Genomic DNA, 18,918 nt, shown 5'->3' with positions numbered 1-18,918 from the left:
ACGTAATCTGATAACTTTTGGATTACTTTCCCTTTAAGAGGCATTATTAGAAGAAGACAAAAGTAATTAACACATTTGGTGTGTCATCATAGTGGTCTCTGACTTGTGGTCAGACTCACTCAGGTGGAACAAACTTAAAACTGTGCCTTAGGCAGCAGCTACTCTACTTGGGGTCCAAACACATCAAGGCACTTACATTACATATAAAAGAAAAGATAAAACAGTAATCAGTTACTCCATAACATGTTATCAGTTATTCCCCAACCCTGACGAAGAGAGAGGGGGAGAAGACAGCAAGGTAACCACCGCAGTGATTAACCAATCAAGGCTTGAAAACCCTGTGTCGTTTGAGCATTCAACCAATGACTGGAGAATTCAACACCAAAGGGTGTGTGTTACTGAGGACAAGGTCGAGGATTCATGGAAGTGATGCTTAATTTCAAAGTCATGTTGAAAGCTAAACATTGTCAACCATATACACTCCTGTTCAAAAGTGGGGGTCACTTAGAAATGTCCTTGTTTTTGAAAGAAAGCACATTTTTTGTCCATTAAAATAACATAAAATTGATCAGAAATTCAGTGTAGACATTGTTAATGTTGTAAATTACTATTGTAGCTGGAAATGGCAGATTTTTTTTATGGAATATCTACATAGGCGTACAGAGGCCCATTATCAGCAACCATCACTCCTGCGTTCCAATGGCACATTATGTTAGCTAATCCAAGTTTATCATTTTGTGCTGATTAAAGAAGGAATTAAACTGGCCTTCTTTAGACTAGTTTAGTATCTGGAGCATCAGCATTTGTGGGTTCAATTACAGGCTCAAAATGGCCAGAAACAAAGCACTTTCTTCTGAAACTCGTCAGTCTATTCTTGTTCTGAGACATGAAGGCTATTCCATGCGAGAAATTGTCAAGAAACTGAAGATCTCATACAACGCTGTGTGCTACTCCCTTCACAGAACAGCTCAAACTGGCTCTAACCAGAATAGAAAGAAAGAGTTAGAGGCCCCGGTGCACAACTGAGCAAGAGGACAAGTACATTAGTGTGTCTAGTTTGAGAAACAGACGCTTCACAAGTCCTCAACTGGCAGCTTCATTAAATAGTACCTGCAAAACATCAGTCTCAACATCAACAGTGAAGAAGCCTACATAGAACCATAGGATAATATTAACGATGTGTATAAACACTGGATGACTGACAGGGGGCGCTGTTTTGAAGCGACTACGAATCCATTTTAGTATTTCTCCTCCAGTGTAAAATTAGTATTTCTCCTCCAGTGTAAAATTAGTATTTCTCCTCCAGTGTAAAATTAGTATTTCTCCTCCAGTGTAAAAAAAGATTTTGGAAGCTATAGAAATGCATTTATTGACATTTACATTCATTTTTTGCCATGTATATTCTACTACAGACACCTTAATACATACTTTTACATTATATTATGTGAACTAAACATACAAACAAAGTACATTTTTTAGAGAGTAATAATGTTACTGTCCCAACTAGGAAAAAAACAACGAATGCATGTAATTTTGTCCTTGAAGCATTGGAGAAGTGCATATTGGAGTACCAATATGGCAGCGGCATCAAACCTCTCAATGGCCAGTACATACAGTAGCATCAACAATCCATGGTCGGGTTACAGTAGAACGGGTTACAGTAGAACGGACCAATACAGTATATAGTAGCCTACATACAGTATTTGTATTAATGGCTTTGAATAAAGTATCCAAGACCGCCCTCACGTGGTTGATTACACACGTCGCAGTGGCCTGAAAAAGCAACATTGGAGTGTGATGCTGTCAACCTCTATTGCGATCTCAGAGCCGAGGATCCACACGGTGAACTGCGTGTCGGGACCAGAGAGAGAACCAACCGAACAGGCATCTGTCATCCTTCTCATTCCGCCAAAGCCCCGGTTGAAGTCCGACGCGGTAGGTTACCGTGCATTTTTTACCGTTCTAATCATCATGCGTTTTGCCGCGCCCTGAATAGCGGTCCATCTCTCCAATAATGGGATACGCGTTGCGATTTAGGTAGCATAATATAGCGTGGATGCATGATAGGCCTCTATATTTTTAAGTGTCGTTTAAGATCCATACATTCCTATGTTTTTAGCAGTTTGTGGTAGCCCAAGCTTTTCCAGCATCATGTCAGATTAGTCTGGTCGTGTCATATGTTGTTTTATAGCCGACAGCAGCATCATCCACAACATCAACCAGTTCATATTCATGTTGGACTAAATATAAACACACAGGCCTGTTTTGTGTTGTTTGTTCTGTTACAGTCAATCTATTAAAATAACTATGTGATTAGGCTTAATACCAATGAACGTAGTTTGTTTTTGGGTGTTTGATGTTATCCCTCTTTGTTGTTTATGATTGTAAATGGATGAAACAACAATAAACTGGGTATGGTACCACACGATGGCAGCATTGTAACCAAGTCCAGGGGTTCTTTAGGAAATGCGTTGTCACTGTTCTGATGGGATCATTTGATGTCTTAACTCTATTAAACAAACAGGTTGTTGATTTTGAGGTATTTTTACATAGAGAGAGAGGAAGCTGCAAGACTGAAGTTTAAGATGTTAATGATGATCCCAAGATCCAAAAGCTTTTAACAACAATTCGTCTTCATCCTCTTGTTTTGTAGGTTACTCTGATCCTGCACATAAAATGACCCGGTCTCTTTGAAGCTCATCCTGGCAGAAAGTTATGTCATCTGTGTCAGAATGTGGGAATCTCTGAACTCTGGTCCTTGTTGTTTTTAGGTGTGAACTTTGAACTCTGCTGAGGTGAGCTGACAGGATTAGACAGACATACAGCCAGACAGACTCAGACAGACTATCCTCTAGCTGCCACCATGGGCTACCTAGCCACCACTGCCACCCTGCTTTCCTTACTGCTACTGGGAGCTGTGACGGCCAGACTGGACACTAAAAACACCAAGACAGGTAAGGGACCAGGGACACGATGCTGCTGGCTGATGGCCCTGAGCAACACATTTGATGTTTTAGTCATTTAGCAGATGCTCTTATCCAGAGTGACTTACAGGAGTAATTACAGTAGGGTTATGTACCTTGCTCTAGGGCACTTTCACCTAGTTGGCTCGGGGAATCGAACCAGCGACCTTTCGGTTTCTGGCACAACGCACTTAACCATTACGCTTCCTGCTGCCCACAACAAAACGGCACAGAGGGACTTTCCTAGGATGGTTATTTTCCCTGGATGGCCAATCCAGCCAGTAATGAAAACGAATTATTTAGAGGGCTCACTGGGTTTCAAAGCACTTAACATTGAAAGGAGGAACTGGCATCCACTAGACAGGGAAGGGGCCAGTTTATCCACTAGACAGGGCACCAAGACAGGGAAGGGGCCTGTTTACCCACTAGACAGGGCACCAGGACAGGGAAGGGGCCGGTTTATCCACTAGACAGGACACCAAGACAGGGAAGGGGCCTGTTTATCCAGTAGACGGGACACCAGGACAGGGAAGGGGCCTGTTTATCCACTAGACGGGACACAAAGACAAGGAAGGGGCCTGTTTATCCACTAGACGGGACACCAAGACATGGAAGGGGCCTGTTTATCCACTAGATAGGACACAAAGACAGGGAAGGGGCCTGTTTATCCACTAGACGGGACACCAGGACAGGGAAGGGGCCTGTTTATCCACTAGACAGGACACTAAGACAAGGAAGGGGCCTGTTTATCCACTAGACGGGACACCAGGACAGGGAAGGGACCTGTTTATCCACAAGACAGGACACAAAGACAAGGAAGGGGCCTGTTTATCCACTAGACGGGACACCAGGACAGGGAAGGGACCTGTTTATCCACTAGACAGGACATCAGGACAGGGAAGGGGCCTGTTTATCCACAAGACAGGAAACAAAGACAAGGAAGGGGCCTGTTTATCCACAAGACAGGACACAAAGACAAGGAAGGGGCCTGTTTATCCACAAGACAGGACACAAAGACAAGGAAGGGGCCTGTTTATCCACTAGACGGGACACCAGGACAGGGAAGGGACCTGTTTATCCACTAGACAGGACACCAGGACAGGGAAGGGGCCTGTTTATCCACTAGACGGGACAACAAAACAAGGAAGGGGCCTGTTTATCCACAAGACAGGACACCAGGACAGGGAAGGGGCCTGTTTATCCACTAGACAGGACACCAGGACAGGGAAGGGGCCTGTTTATCCACAAGACAGGACACAAAGACAAGGAAGGGGCCTGTTTATCCACTAGACGGGACACCAAGACATGGAAGGGGCCTGTTTATCCAGTAGACAGGACACCAGGACAGGGAAGGGGCCTGTTTATCCAGTAGACAGGACACCAAGACAGGGAAGGGACCTGTTTATCCAGTAGACAGGACACCAAGACAGGGACGGGGCCTGTTTATCCAGTAGACAGGACACAAAGACATGGAAGGGGCCTGTTTATCCACTAGACAGGACACCAGGACAGGGAAGGGACCTGTTTATCCACTAGACAGGACACCAAGACAGGGAAGGGGCCTGTTTATCCACAAGACAGGACACCAGGACAGGGAAGGGACCTGTTTATCCGCTAGTCAGGACACCAAGACAAGGAAGGGGCCTGTTTATCCACTAGACAGGACACCAAGACATGGAAGGGGCCTGTTTATCCACTAGACAGGACACCAGGACAGGGAAGGGGCCTGTTTATCCACTAGACAGGGCACCAGGACAGGGAAGGGACCTGTTTATCCACTAGACGGGACACCAGGACATGGAAGGGGCCTGTTTATCCACTAGACGGGACACCAGGACAGGGAAGGGACCTGTTTATCCAGTAGACAGGACACAAAGACATGGAAGGGACCTGTTTATCCAGTAGACAGGACACCAGGACAGGGAAGGGGCCTGTTTATCCACTAGATAGGACACCAAGACATGGAAGGGGCCTGTTTATCCAGTAGACAGGACACCAGGACAGGGAAGGGGCCTGTTTATCCAGTAGACAGGACACCAAGACAGGGAAGGGGCCTGTTTATCCACTAGACAGGACACCAGGACAGGGAAGGGGCCTGTTTATCCACAAGACAGGACACCAGGACAGGGAAGGGACCTGTTTATCCACTAGACAGGACACCAAGACAGGGAAGGGGCCTGTTTATCCACTAGACAGGACACCAGGACAGGGAAGGGGCCTGTTTATCCACAAGACAGGACACCAGGACAGGGAAGGGGCCTGTTTATCCACAAGACAGGACACCAGGACAGGGAAGGGACCTGTTTATCCACTAGACAGGGCACCAGGACAGGGAAGGGACCTGTTTATCCACTAGAAAGGATACCAAGACAAGGAAGGGGCCAGTTTATCCACTAGACAGGACACCAAGACATGGAATGGGCCTGTTTATCCACTAGACAGGACACCAGGACAGGGAAGGGGCCTGTTTATCCACTAGACAGGGCACCAGGACAGGGAAGGGACCTGTTTATCCACTAGACGGGACACCAGGACATGGAAGGGGCCTGTTTATCCACTAGACGGGACACCAGGACAGGGAAGGGACCTGTTTATCCAGTAGACAGGACACAAAGACATGGAAGGGACCTGTTTATCCAGTAGACAGGACACCAGGACAGGGAAGGGGCCTGTTTATCCACTAGATAGGACACCAAGACATGGAAGGGGCCTGTTTATCCACTAGACAGGACACCAGGACAGGGAAGGGGCCTGTTTATCCAGTATACAGGACACCAAGACAGGGAAGGGACCTGTTTATCCAGTAGACAGGACACCAAGACAGGGACGGGGCCTGTTTATCCAGTAGACAGGACACAAAGACATGGAAGGGGCCTGTTTATCCACTAGACAGGACACCAGGACAGGGAAGGGACCTGTTTATCCACTAGACAGGACACCAAGACAGGGAAGGGGCCTGTTTATCCACTAGACAGGACACCAGGACAGGGAAGGGACCTGTTTATCCACTAGACAGGACACCAGGACAGGGAAGGGGCCTGTTTATCCACTAGACGGGACACCAGGACAGGGAAGGGGCCTGTTTATCCACTAGACGGGGCACCAGGACAGGGAAGGGACCTGTTTATCCACTAGACAGGGCACCAGGACAGGGAAGGGACCTGTTTATCCACTAGACAGGACACCAAGACAAGGAAGGGGCCTGTTTATCCACTAGACAGGACACCAAGACATGGAAGGGGCCTGTTTATCCACTAGACAGGACACCAGGACAGGGAAGGGGCCTGTTTATCCACTAGACAGGGCACCAGGACAGGGAAGGGGCCTGTTTATCCACTAGACAGGACACAAAGACAAGGAAGGGGCCTGTTTATCCAGTAGACAGGACACCAGGACAGGGAAGGGGCCTGTTTATCCAGTAGACAGGACACCAAGACAGGGAAGGGGCCTGTTTATCCAGTAGACAGGACACCAGGACAGGGAAGGGGCCTGTTTATCCACTAGACAGGGCACCAGGTCAGGGAAGGGACCTGTTTATCCAGTAGACAGGACACCAGGACAGGGAAGGGGCCTGTTTATCCACTAGACGGGACACCAGGACAGGGAAGGGGCCTGTTTATCCACTAGACGGGGCACCAGGACAGGGAAGGGACCTGTTTATCCACTAGACAGGACACCAGGACAGGGAAGGGGCCTGTTTATCCACTAGACAGGACACCAAGACATTTAAGGGGCCTGTTTATCCACTAGACAGGACACCAGGACAGGGAAGGGGCCTATTTATCCACTAGACAGGGCACCAGGACAGGGAAGGGGCCTGTTTATCCACTAGACAGGACACAAAGACAAGGAAGGGGCCTGTTTATCCAGTAGACAGGACACCAGGACAGGGAAGGGGCCCGTTTATCCAGTAGACAGGACACCAAGACAGGGAAGGGGCCTGTTTATCCAGTAGACAGGACACCAGGACAGGGAAGGGGCCTGTTTATCCACTAGACAAGACACCAGGACAGGGAAGGGACCTGTTTATCCACTAGACGGGACACCAGGACAGGGAAGGGGCCTGTTTATCCACTAGACGGGACACCAGGACAGGGAAGGGGCCTGTTTATCCACTAGATGGGACACCAGGACAGGGAAGGGACCTGTTTATCCAGTAGACAGGACACAAAGACATGGAAGGGACCTGTTTATCCAGTAGACAGGACACCAGGACAGGGAAGGGGCCTGTTTATCCACTAGATAGGACACCAGGACAGGGAAGGGACCTGTTTATTCCCTAGACAGGACACCAAGACAAGGAAGGGGCCTGTTTATCCACTAGACAGGACACCAAGACATGGAAGGGGCCTGTTTATCCACTAGACAGGACACCAAGACAAGGAAGGGGCCTGTTTATCCACTAGACAGGACACCAAGACATGGAAGGGGCCTGTTTATCCACTAGACAGGACACCAGGACAGGGAAGGGGCCTGTTTATCCACTAGACAGGACACCAAGACATTTAAGGGGCCTGTTTATCCACTAGACAGGACACCAGGACAGGGAAGGGGCCTGTTTATCCACTAGACAGGGCACCAGGACAGGGAAGGGGCCTGTTTATCCACTAGACAGGACACAAAGACAAGGAAGGGGCCTGTTTATCCAGTAGACAGGACACCAGGACAGGGAAGGGGCCTGTTTATCCAGTAGACAGGACACCAAGACAGGGAAGGGGCCTGTTTATCCAGTAGACAGGACACCAAGACAGGGAAGGGGCCTGTTTATCCACTAGACAAGACACCAGGACAGGGAAGGGACCTGTTTATCCACTAGACAGGACACCAAGACAGGAAAGGGGCCTGTTTATCCACTAGACAGGGCACCAGGACAGGGAAGGGACCTGTTTATCCACTAGACGGGACAACAAGACAGGGAAGGGGCCTGTTTATCCACTAGACAGGGCACCAGGACAAGGAAGGGACCTGTTTATCCAGTAGACAGGACACCAGGACAGGGAAGGGGCCTGTTTATCCACTAGACGGGACACCAGGACAGGGAAGGGGCCTGTTTATCCACTAGACGGGACACCAGGACAGGGAAGGGGCCTGTTTATCCACTAGACGGGACACCAGGACAGGGAAGGGACCTGTTTATCCAGTAGACAGGACACAAAGACATGGAAGGGACCTGTTTATCCAGTAGACAGGACACCAGGACAGGGAAGGGGCCTGTTTATCCACTAGATAGGACACCAAGACATGGAAGGGGCCTGTTTATCCAGTAGACAGGACACCAGGACAGGGAAGGGGCCTGTTTATCCAGTAGACAGGACACCAAGACACGGAAGGGACCTGTTTATCCAGTAGACAGGACACCAAGACAGGGACGGGGCCTGTTTATCCAGTAGACAGGACACAAAGACATGGAAGGGGCCTGTTTATCCACTAGACAGGACACCAAGACAGGGAAGGGGCCTGTTTATCCACTAGACAGGGCACCAGGACAGGGAAGGGACCTGTTTATCCACTAGACAGGACACCAAGACAAGGAAGGGGCCTGTTTATCCACTAGACAGGACACCAGACATGGAAGGGGCCTGTTTATCCACTAGACAGGACACCAGGACAGGGAAGGGACCTGTTTATCCAGTAGACAGGACACCAGGACAGGGAAGGGACCTGTTTATCCACTAGACAGGACACCAAGACAAGGAAGGGGCCTGTTTATCCACTAGACAGGACACCAAGACATGGAAGGGGCCTGTTTATCCACTAGACAAGACACCAGGACAGGGAAGGGGCCTGTTTATCCACTAGACAGGGCACCAGGACAGGGAAGGGGCCTGTTTATCCACTAGACAGGACACAAAGACAAGGAAGGGGCCTGTTTATCCAGTAGACAGGACACCAGGACATGGAAGGGGCCTGTTTATCCAGTAGACAGGACACCAAGACAGGGAAGGGGCCTGTTTATCCAGTAGACAGGACACCAGGACAGGGAAGGGGCCTGTTTATCCACTAGACAGGACACCAGGACAGGGAAGGGACCTGTTTATCCACTAGACAGGACACCAAGACAGGAAAGGGGCCTGTTTATCCACTAGACAGGGCACCAGGACAGGGAAGGGACCTGTTTATCCAGTAGACAGGACACCAGGACAGGAAAGGGGCCTGTTTATCCACTAGACAGGGCACCAGGACAGGGAAGGGACCTGTTTATCCACTAGACGGGACAACAAGACAGGGAAGGGGCCTGTTTATCCACTAGACAGGGCACCAGGACAAGGAAGGGACCTGTTTATCCAGTAGACAGGACACCAGGACAGGGAAGGGGCCTGTTTATCCACTAGACGGGACACCAGGACAGGGAAGGGGCCTGTTTATCCACTAGACGGGACACCAGGACAGGGAAGGGGCCTGTTTATCCACTAGACGGGACACCAGGACAGGGAAGGGACCTGTTTATCCAGTAGACAGGACACAAAGACATGGAAGGGACCTGTTTATCCAGTAGACAGGACACCAGGACAGGGAAGGGGCCTGTTTATCCACTAGATAGGACACCAAGACATGGAAGGGGCCTGTTTATCCAGTAGACAGGACACCAGGACAGGGAAGGGGCCTGTTTATCCAGTAGACAGGACACCAAGACACGGAAGGGACCTGTTTATCCAGTAGACAGGACACCAAGACAGGGACGGGGCCTGTTTATCCAGTAGACAGGACACAAAGACATGGAAGGGGCCTGTTTATCCACTAGACAGGACACCAAGACAGGGAAGGGACCTGTTTATCCACTAGACAGGACACCAAGACAGGGAAGGGGCCTGTTTATCCACTAGACAGGGCACCAGGACAGGGAAGGGACCTGTTTATCCACTAGACAGGACACCAAGACAAGGAAGGGGCCTGTTTATCCACTAGACAGGACACCAGACATGGAAGGGGCCTGTTTATCCACTAGACAGGACACCAGGACAGGGAAGGGACCTGTTTATCCAGTAGACAGGACACCAGGACAGGGAAGGGACCTGTTTATCCACTAGACAGGACACCAAGACAAGGAAGGGGCCTGTTTATCCACTAGACAGGACACCAAGACATGGAAGGGGCCTGTTTATCCACTAGACAGGACACCAGGACAGGGAAGGGGCCTGTTTATCCACTAGACAGGGCACCAGGACAGGGAAGGGGCCTGTTTATCCACTAGACAGGACACAAAGACAAGGAAGGGGCCTGTTTATCCAGTAGACAGGACACCAGGACAGGGAAGGGGCCTGTTTATCCAGTAGACAGGACACCAAGACAGGGAAGGGGCCTGTTTATCCAGTAGACAGGACACCAGGACAGGGAAGGGGCCTGTTTATCCACTAGACAGGACAACAAGACAGGGAAGGGACCTGTTTATCCACTAGACAGGACACCAAGACAGGAAAGGGGCCTGTTTATCCACTAGACAGGGCACCAGGACAGGGAAGGGACCTGTTTATCCAGTAGACAGGACACCAGGACAGGGAAGGGGCCTGTTTATCCACTAGTCGGGACACCAGGACAGGGAAGCGGCCTGTTTATCCACTAGACGGGGCACCAGGACAGGGAAGGGGCCTGTTTATCCACTAGACAGGACACCAGGACAGGGAAGGGACCTGTTTATCCACTAGATAGGACACCAAGACAGGGAAGGGGCCTGTTTATCGACTAGACAGGGCACCAGGACAGGGAAGGGACCTGTTTATCCAGTAGACGGGACAACAAGACAGGGAAGGGGCCTGTTTATCCACTAGACGGGACACCAGGACAGGGAAGGGGCCTGTTTATCCACTAGACGGGACACCAAGACATGGAAGGGTTCTGTTTATCCACTAGACAGGACACAAGAACAGGGAAGGGGCCTGTTTATCCACTAGACAGGACACTAAGACAGGGAAGGGACCTGTTTATCCACTAGACAGGGCACCAGGACAGGGGAGGGGCCTGTTTATCCACTAGACGGGACAACAAGACAGGGAAGGGGCCTGTTTATCCACTAGACGGGACACCAAGACAGGGAAGGGTCCTGTTTATCCACTAGACAGGGCACCAGGACAGGGAAGGGACCTTTTTATCCAGTAGACAGGACACCAGGACAGGGAAGGGGCCTGTTTATCCACTAGACGGGACACCAGGACAGGGAAGGGGCCTGTTTATCCACTAGACGGGACACCAGGACAGGGAAGGGGCCTGTTTAACCACTAGACGGGACACCAGGACAGGGAAGGGACCTGTTTATCCAGTAGACAGGACACAAAGACATGGAAGGGACCTGTTTATCCAGTAGACAGGACACCAGGACAGGGAAGGGGCCTGTTTATCCACTAGATAGGACACCAAGACATGGAAGGGGCCTGTTTATCCAGTAGACAGGACACCAGGACAGGGAAGGGGCCTGTTTATCCAGTAGACAGGACACCAAGACAGGGAAGGGACCTGTTTATCCAGTAGACAGGACACCAAGACAGGGACGGGGCCTGTTTATCCAGTAGACAGGACACAAAGACATGGAAGGGGCCTGTTTATCCACTAGACAGGACACCAAGACAGTGAAGGGACCTGTTTATCTACTAGACAGGACACCAAGACAGGGAAGGGGCCTGTTTATCCACTAGACAGGGCACCAGGACAGGGAAGGGACCTGTTTATCCACTAGACAGGACACCAAGACAAGGAAGGGGCCTGTTTATCCACTAGACAGGACACCAAGACATGGAAGGGGCCTGTTTATCCACTAGACAGGACACCAGGACAGGGAAGGGGCCTGTTTATCCACTAGACAGGGCACCAGGACAGGGAAGGGGCCTGTTTATCCACTAGACAGGACACAAAGACAAGGAAGGGGCCTGTTTATCCAGTAGACAGGACACCAGGACAGGGAAGGGGCCTGTTTATCCAGTAGACAGGACACCAAGACAGGGAAGGGGCCTGTTTATCCACTAGACAGGGCACCAGGACAGGGAAGGGACCTGTTTATCCAGTAGACAGGACACCAGGACAGGGAAGGGGCCTGTTTATCCACTAGACGGGACACCAGGACAGGGAAGGGACCTGTTTATCCAGTAGACAGGGCACCAGGACAGGGAAGGGGCCTGTTTATCCACTAGACAGGACACCAGGACAGGGAAGGGACCTGTTTATCCACTAGATAGGACACAAAGACAGGGAAGGGGCCTGTTTATCCACTAGACAGGGCACCAGGACAGGGAAGGGACCTGTTTATCCAGTAGACGGGACACCAGGACAGGAAAGGGGCCTGTTTATCCACTAGACGGGACACCAAGACATGGAAGGGGCCTGTTTATCCACTAGACAGGACACAAGAACAGGGAAGGGGCCTGTTTATCCACTAGACAGGACACTAAGACAGGGAAGGGGCCTGTTTATCCACTAGACAGGGCACCAGGACAGGGAAGGGGCCTGTTTATCCACTAGACGGGACACCAAGACAGGGAAGGGGCCTGTTTATCCACTAGACGGGACAACAAGACATGGAAGGGGCCTGTTTATCCAGTAGACAGGACACCAGGACAGGGAAGGGAACTGTTTATCCACTAGACGGGACACCAGGACAGGGAAGGTGCCTGTTTATCCAATAGACGGGACAACAAGGCAGGGAAGGGACCTGTTTATCCACTAGACAGGACAACAAGACAGGGAAGGGGCCTGTTTATCCACTAGACCGGACACCAGGACAGGGAAGGGGCCTGTTTATCCACTAGACAGGACACCAAGACAAGGAAGGGACCTGTTCATCCACTAGACAGGACACAAGAACAGGGAAGGGTTCTGTTTATCCACTAGACGGAACACCAGGACAGGGAAGGGGCCTGTTTATCCACTAGACAGGACACCAGGACATGGTAAGGGGCCTGTTTATCCAGTAGACAGGACACCAGGACATGGTAAGGGGCCTGTTTATCCAGTAGACAGGACACCAGGACAGGGAAGGGGCCTGTTTATCCACTAGACGGGACACCAAGACATGGAAGGGGCCTGTTTATCCACTAGACAGGACACAAGAACAGGGAAGGGGCCTGTTTATCCACTAGACAGGACACTAAGACAGGGAAGGGACCTGTTTATCCACTAGACAGGACACCAGGACATGGTCAGGGGCCTGTTTAACCAGTAGACAGGACACCAGGACATGGTAAGGGGCCTGTTTATCCAGTAGACAGGACACCAGGACATGGGAAGGGGCCTGTTTATCCACTAGACAGGACACCAGGACAGGGAAGGGACCTGTTTATCCAGTAGACAGGACACCAGGACAGGGAAGGGACCTGTTTATCCACTAGACAGGACACCAAGACAAGGAAGGGGCCTGTTTATCCACTAGACAGGACACCAAGACATGGAAGGGGCCTGTTTATCCACTAAACAGGACACCAGGACAGGGAAGGGGCCTGTTTATCCACTAGACAGGGCACCAGGACAGGGAAGGGGCCTGTTTATCCACTAGACAGGACACAAAGACAAGGAAGGGGCCTGTTTATCCAGTAGACAGGACACCAAGACAGGAAAGGGTCCTGTTTATCCACTAGACAGGGCACCAGGACAGGGAAGGGACCTGTTTATCCAGTAGACAGGACACCAGGACAGGGAAGGGGCCTGTTTATCCACTAGTCGGGACACCAGGACAGGGAAGCGGCGTGTTTATCCACTAGACGGGGCACCAGGACAGGGAAGGGGCCTGTTTATCCACTAGACAGGACACCAGGACAGGGAAGGGACCTGTTTATCCACTAGATAGGACACCAAGACAGGGAAGGGGCCTGTTTATCGACTAGACAGGGCACCAGGACAGGAAAGGGACCTGTTTATCCAGTAGACGGGACAACAAGACAGGGAAGGGGCCTGTTTATCCACTAGACGGGACACCAGGACAGGGAAGGGGCCTGTTTATCCATTAGACGGGACACCAAGACATGGAAGGGTTCTGTTTATCCACTAGACAGGACACAAGAACAGGGAAGGGGCCTGTTTATCCATTAGACAGTTCACTAAGACAGGGAAGGGACCTGTTTATCCACTAGACAGGGCACCAGGACAGGGAAGGGGCCTGTTTATCCACTAGACGGGACAACAAGACAGGGAAGGGGCCTGTTTATCCACTAGACGGGACACCAAGACAGGGAAGGGTCCTGTTTATCCACTAGACAGGGCACCAGGACAGGGAAGGGACCTGTTTATCCAGTAGACAGGACACCAGGAAAGGGAAGGGGCCTGTTTATCCACTAGACGGGACACCAGGACAGGGAAGGGGCCTGTTTATCCACTAGACGGGACACCAGGACAGGGAAGGGGCCTGTTTAACCACTAGACGGGACACCAGGACAGGGAAGGGACCTGTTTATCCAGTAGACAGGACACAAAGACATGGAAGGGACCTGTTTATCCAGTAGACAGGACACCAGGACAGGGAAGGGACCTGTTTATCCACTAGATAGGACACCAAGACATGGAAGGGGCCTGTTTATCCAGTAGACAGGACACCAGGACAGGGAAGGGGCCTGTTTATCCAGTAGACAGGACACCAAGACAGGGAAGGGACCTGTTTATCCAGTAGACAGGACACCAAGACAGGGACGGGGCCTGTTTATCCAGTAGACAGGACACAAAGACATGGAAGGGGCCTGTTTATCCACTAGACAGGACACCAAGACAGGGAAGGGACCTGTTTATCTACTAGACAGGACACCAAGACAGGGAAGGGACCTGTTTATCTACTAGACAGGACACCAAGACAGGGAAGGGGCCTGTTTATCCACTAGACAGGGCACCAGGACAGGGAAGGGACCTGTTTATCCACTAGACAGGACACCAAGACAAGGAAGGGGCCTGTTTATCCACTAGACAGGACACCAAGACATGGAAGGGGCCTGTTTATCCACTAGACAGGACACCAGGACAGGGAAGGGGCCTGTTTATCCACTAGACAGGGCACCAGGACAGGGAAGGGGCCTGTTTATCCACTAGACAGGACACAAAGACAAGGAAGGGGCCTGTTTATCCAGTAGACAGGACACCAGGACAGGGAAGGGGCCTGTTTATCCAGTAGACAGGACACCAAGACAGGGAAGGGGCCTGTTTATCCACTAGACAGGACACCAGGACAGCGAAGGGACCTGTTTATCCGCTAGATAGGACACCAAGACAGGGAAGGGGCCTGTTTATCCACTAGACAGGGCACCAGGACAGGGAAGGGACCTGTTTATCCAGTAGACAGGACACCAAGACAGGGAAGGGGCCTGTTTATCCACTAGACGGGACACAAAGACATGGAAGGGGCCTGTTTATCCACTAGATGGGACACAAGAACAGGGAAGGGGCCTGTTTATCCACTAGACAGGACACTAAGACAGGGAAGGGGCCTGTTTATCCACTAGACGGGACAACAAGACAGGGAAGGGGCCTGTTTATCCACTAGACGGGACACCAAGACATGGAAGGGGCCTGTTTATCCACTAGACAGGACACAAGAACAGGGAAGGGGCCTGTTTATCCACTAGACAGGACACTAAGACAGGGAAGGGGCCTGTTTATCCACTAGACAGGGCACCAGGACAGGGAAGGGGCCTGTTTATCCACTAGACGGGACACCAAGACAGGGAAGGGGCCTGTTTATCCACTAGACGGGACAACAAGACATGGAAGGGGCCTGTTTATCCAGTAGACAGGACACCAGGACAGGGAAGGGAACTGTTTATCCACTAGACGGGACACCAGGACAGGGAAGGTGCCTGTTTATCCAATAGACGGGACAACAAGGCAGGGAAGGGACCTGTTTATCCACTAGACAGGACAACAAGACAGGGAAGGGGCCTGTTTATCCACTAGACCGGACACCAGGACAGGGAAGGGGCCTGTTTATCCACTAGACAGGACACCAAGACAAGGAAGGGACCTGTTCATCCACTAGACAGGACACAAGAACAGGGAAGGGTTCTGTTTATCCACTAGACGGAACACCAGGACAGGGAAGGGGCCTGTTTATCCACTAGACAGGACACCAGGACATGGTAAGGGGCCTGTTTATCCAGTAGACAGGACACCAGGACATGGTAAGGGGCCTGTTTATCCAGTAGACAGGACACCAGGACAGGGAAGGGGCCTGTTTATCCACTAGACGGGACACCAAGACATGGAAGGGGCCTGTTTATCCACTAGACAGGACACAAGAACAGGGAAGGGGCCTGTTTATCCACTAGACAGGACACTAAGACAGGGAAGGGACCTGTTTATCCACTAGACAGGACACCAGGACATGGTCAGGGGCCTGTTTAACCAGTAGACAGGACACCAGGACATGGTAAGGGGCCTGTTTATCCAGTAGACAGGACACCAGGACATGGGAAGGGGCCTGTTTATCCACTAGACAGGACACCAGGACAGGGAAGGGACCTGTTTATCCAGTAGACAGGACACCAGGACAGGGAAGGGACCTGTTTATCCACTAGACAGGACACCAAGACAAGGAAGGGGCCTGTTTATCCACTAGACAGGACACCAAGACATGGAAGGGGCCTGTTTATCCACTAAACAGGACACCAGGACAGGGAAGGGGCCTGTTTATCCACTAGACAGGGCACCAGGACAGGGAAGGGGCCTGTTTATCCACTAGACAGGACACAAAGACAAGGAAGGGGCCTGTTTATCCAGTAGACAGGACACCAAGACAGGAAAGGGTCCTGTTTATCCACTAGACAGGGCACCAGGACAGGGAAGGGACCTGTTTATCCAGTAGACAGGACACCAGGACAGGGAAGGGGCCTGTTTATCCACTAGTCGGGACACCAGGACAGGGAAGCGGCGTGTTTATCCACTAGACGGGGCACCAGGACAGGGAAGGGGCCTGTTTATCCACTAGACAGGACACCAGGACAGGGAAGGGACCTGTTTATCCACTAGATAGGACACCAAGACAGGGAAGGGGCCTGTTTATCGACTAGACAGGGCACCAGGACAGGAAAGGGACCTGTTTATCCAGTAGACGGGACAACAAGACAGGGAAGGGGCCTGTTTATCCACTAGACGGGACACCAGGACAGGGAAGGGGCCTGTTTATCCATTAGACGGGACACCAAGACATGGAAGGGTTCTGTTTATCCACTAGACAGGACACAAGAACAGGGAAGGGGCCTGTTTATCCATTAGACAGTTCACTAAGACAGGGAAGGGACCTGTTTATCCACTAGACAGGGCACCAGGACAGGGAAGGGGCCTGTTTATCCACTAGACGGGACAACAAGACAGGGAAGGGGCCTGTTTATCCACTAGACGGGACACCAAGACAGGGAAGGGTCCTGTTTATCCACTAGACAGGGCACCAGGACAGGGAAGGGACCTGTTTATCCAGTAGACAGGACACCAGGAAAGGGAAGGGGCCTGTTTATCCACTAGACGGGACACCAGGACAGGGAAGGGGCCTGTTTATCCACTAGACGGGACACCAGGACAGGGAAGGGGCCTGTTTAACCACTAGACGGGACACCAGGACAGGGAAGGGACCTGTTTATCCAGTAGACAGGACACAAAGACATGGAAGGGACCTGTTTATCCAGTAGACAGGACACCAGGACAGGGAAGGGACCTGTTTATCCACTAGATAGGACACCAAGACATGGAAGGGGCCTGTTTATCCAGTAGACAGGACACCAGGACAGGGAAGGGGCCTGTTTATCCAGTAGACAGGACACCAAGACAGGGAAGGGACCTGTTTATCCAGTAGACAGGACACCAAGACAGGGACGGGGCCTGTTTATCCAGTAGACAGGACACAAAGACATGGAAGGGGCCTGTTTATCCACTAGACAGGACACCAAGACAGGGAAGGGACCTGTTTATCTACTAGACAGGACACCAAGACAGGGAAGGGACCTGTTTATCTACTAGACAGGACACCAAGACAGGGAAGGGGCCTGTTTATCCACTAGACAGGGCACCAGGACAGGGAAGGGACCTGTTTATCCACTAGACAGGACACCAAGACAAGGAAGGGGCCTGTTTATCCACTAGACAGGACACCAAGACATGGAAGGGGCCTGTTTATCCACTAGACAGGACACCAGGACAGGGAAGGGGCCTGTTTATCCACTAGACAGGGCACCAGGACAGGGAAGGGGCCTGTTTATCCACTAGACAGGACACAAAGACAAGGAAGGGGCCTGTTTATCCAGTAGACAGGACACCAGGACAGGGAAGGGGCCTGTTTATCCAGTAGACAGGACACCAAGACAGGGAAGGGGCCTGTTTATCCACTAGACAGGACACCAGGACAGCGAAGGGACCTGTTTATCCGCTAGATAGGACACCAAGACAGGGAAGGGGCCTGTTTATCCACTAGACAGGGCACCAGGACAGGGAAGGGACCTGTTTATCCAGTAGACAGGACACCAAGACAGGGAAGGGGCCTGTTTATCCACTAGACGGGACACAAAGACATGGAAGGGGCCTGTTTATCCACTAGATGGGACACAAGAACAGGGAAGGGGCCTGTTTATCCACTAGACAGGACACTAAGACAGGGAAGGGGCCTGTTTATCCACTAGACGGGACAACAAGACAGGGAAGGGGCCTGTTTATCCACTAGACGGGACACCAAGACAGGGAAGGGGCCTGTTTATCCACTAGACAGGGCACCAGGACAGGGAAGGGACCTGTTTATCCAGTAGACAGGACACCAGGACAGGGAAGGGGCCTGTTTATCCACTAGACGGGACACCAGGACAGGGAAGGGACCTGTTTATCCAGTAGACAGGGCACCAGGACAGGGAAGGGGCCTGTTTATCCACTAGACAGGACACCAGGACAGGGAAGGGACCTGTTTATCCACTAGATAGGACACAAAGACAGGGAAGGGGCCTGTTTATCCACTAGACAGGGCACCAGGACAGGGAAGGGACCTGTTTATCCAGTAGACAGGACACCAGGACAGGAA

General features: G+C 51.4%; 1 protein-coding gene across 1 annotated transcript in view; it reads left to right on the top strand.

The window, feature by feature from the left end:
- Positions 1–1,770: 1,770 nt before the first annotated feature.
- LOC129846526 (coagulation factor X-like) overlaps positions 1,771–18,918 on the top strand; it is a 75,806-nt gene continuing 58,658 nt past the window's right edge. Inside the window, exons 1-2 of the mRNA XM_055914458.1 lie at positions 1,771–1,935; positions 2,772–2,954. Of these exons, the coding sequence (XP_055770433.1) occupies positions 2,864–2,954 (91 nt within the window). The 5' untranslated portion in view covers positions 1,771–1,935; positions 2,772–2,863. The remainder of the gene's footprint in view (positions 1,936–2,771; positions 2,955–18,918) is intronic.

Source organism: Salvelinus fontinalis, unplaced genomic scaffold (genome assembly GCF_029448725.1).
Source record: "Salvelinus fontinalis isolate EN_2023a unplaced genomic scaffold, ASM2944872v1 scaffold_0577, whole genome shotgun sequence".
Lineage (NCBI taxonomy): Eukaryota > Metazoa > Chordata > Actinopteri > Salmoniformes > Salmonidae > Salvelinus > Salvelinus fontinalis.
This window is presented reverse-complemented; position numbering and strand designations above follow the sequence as displayed.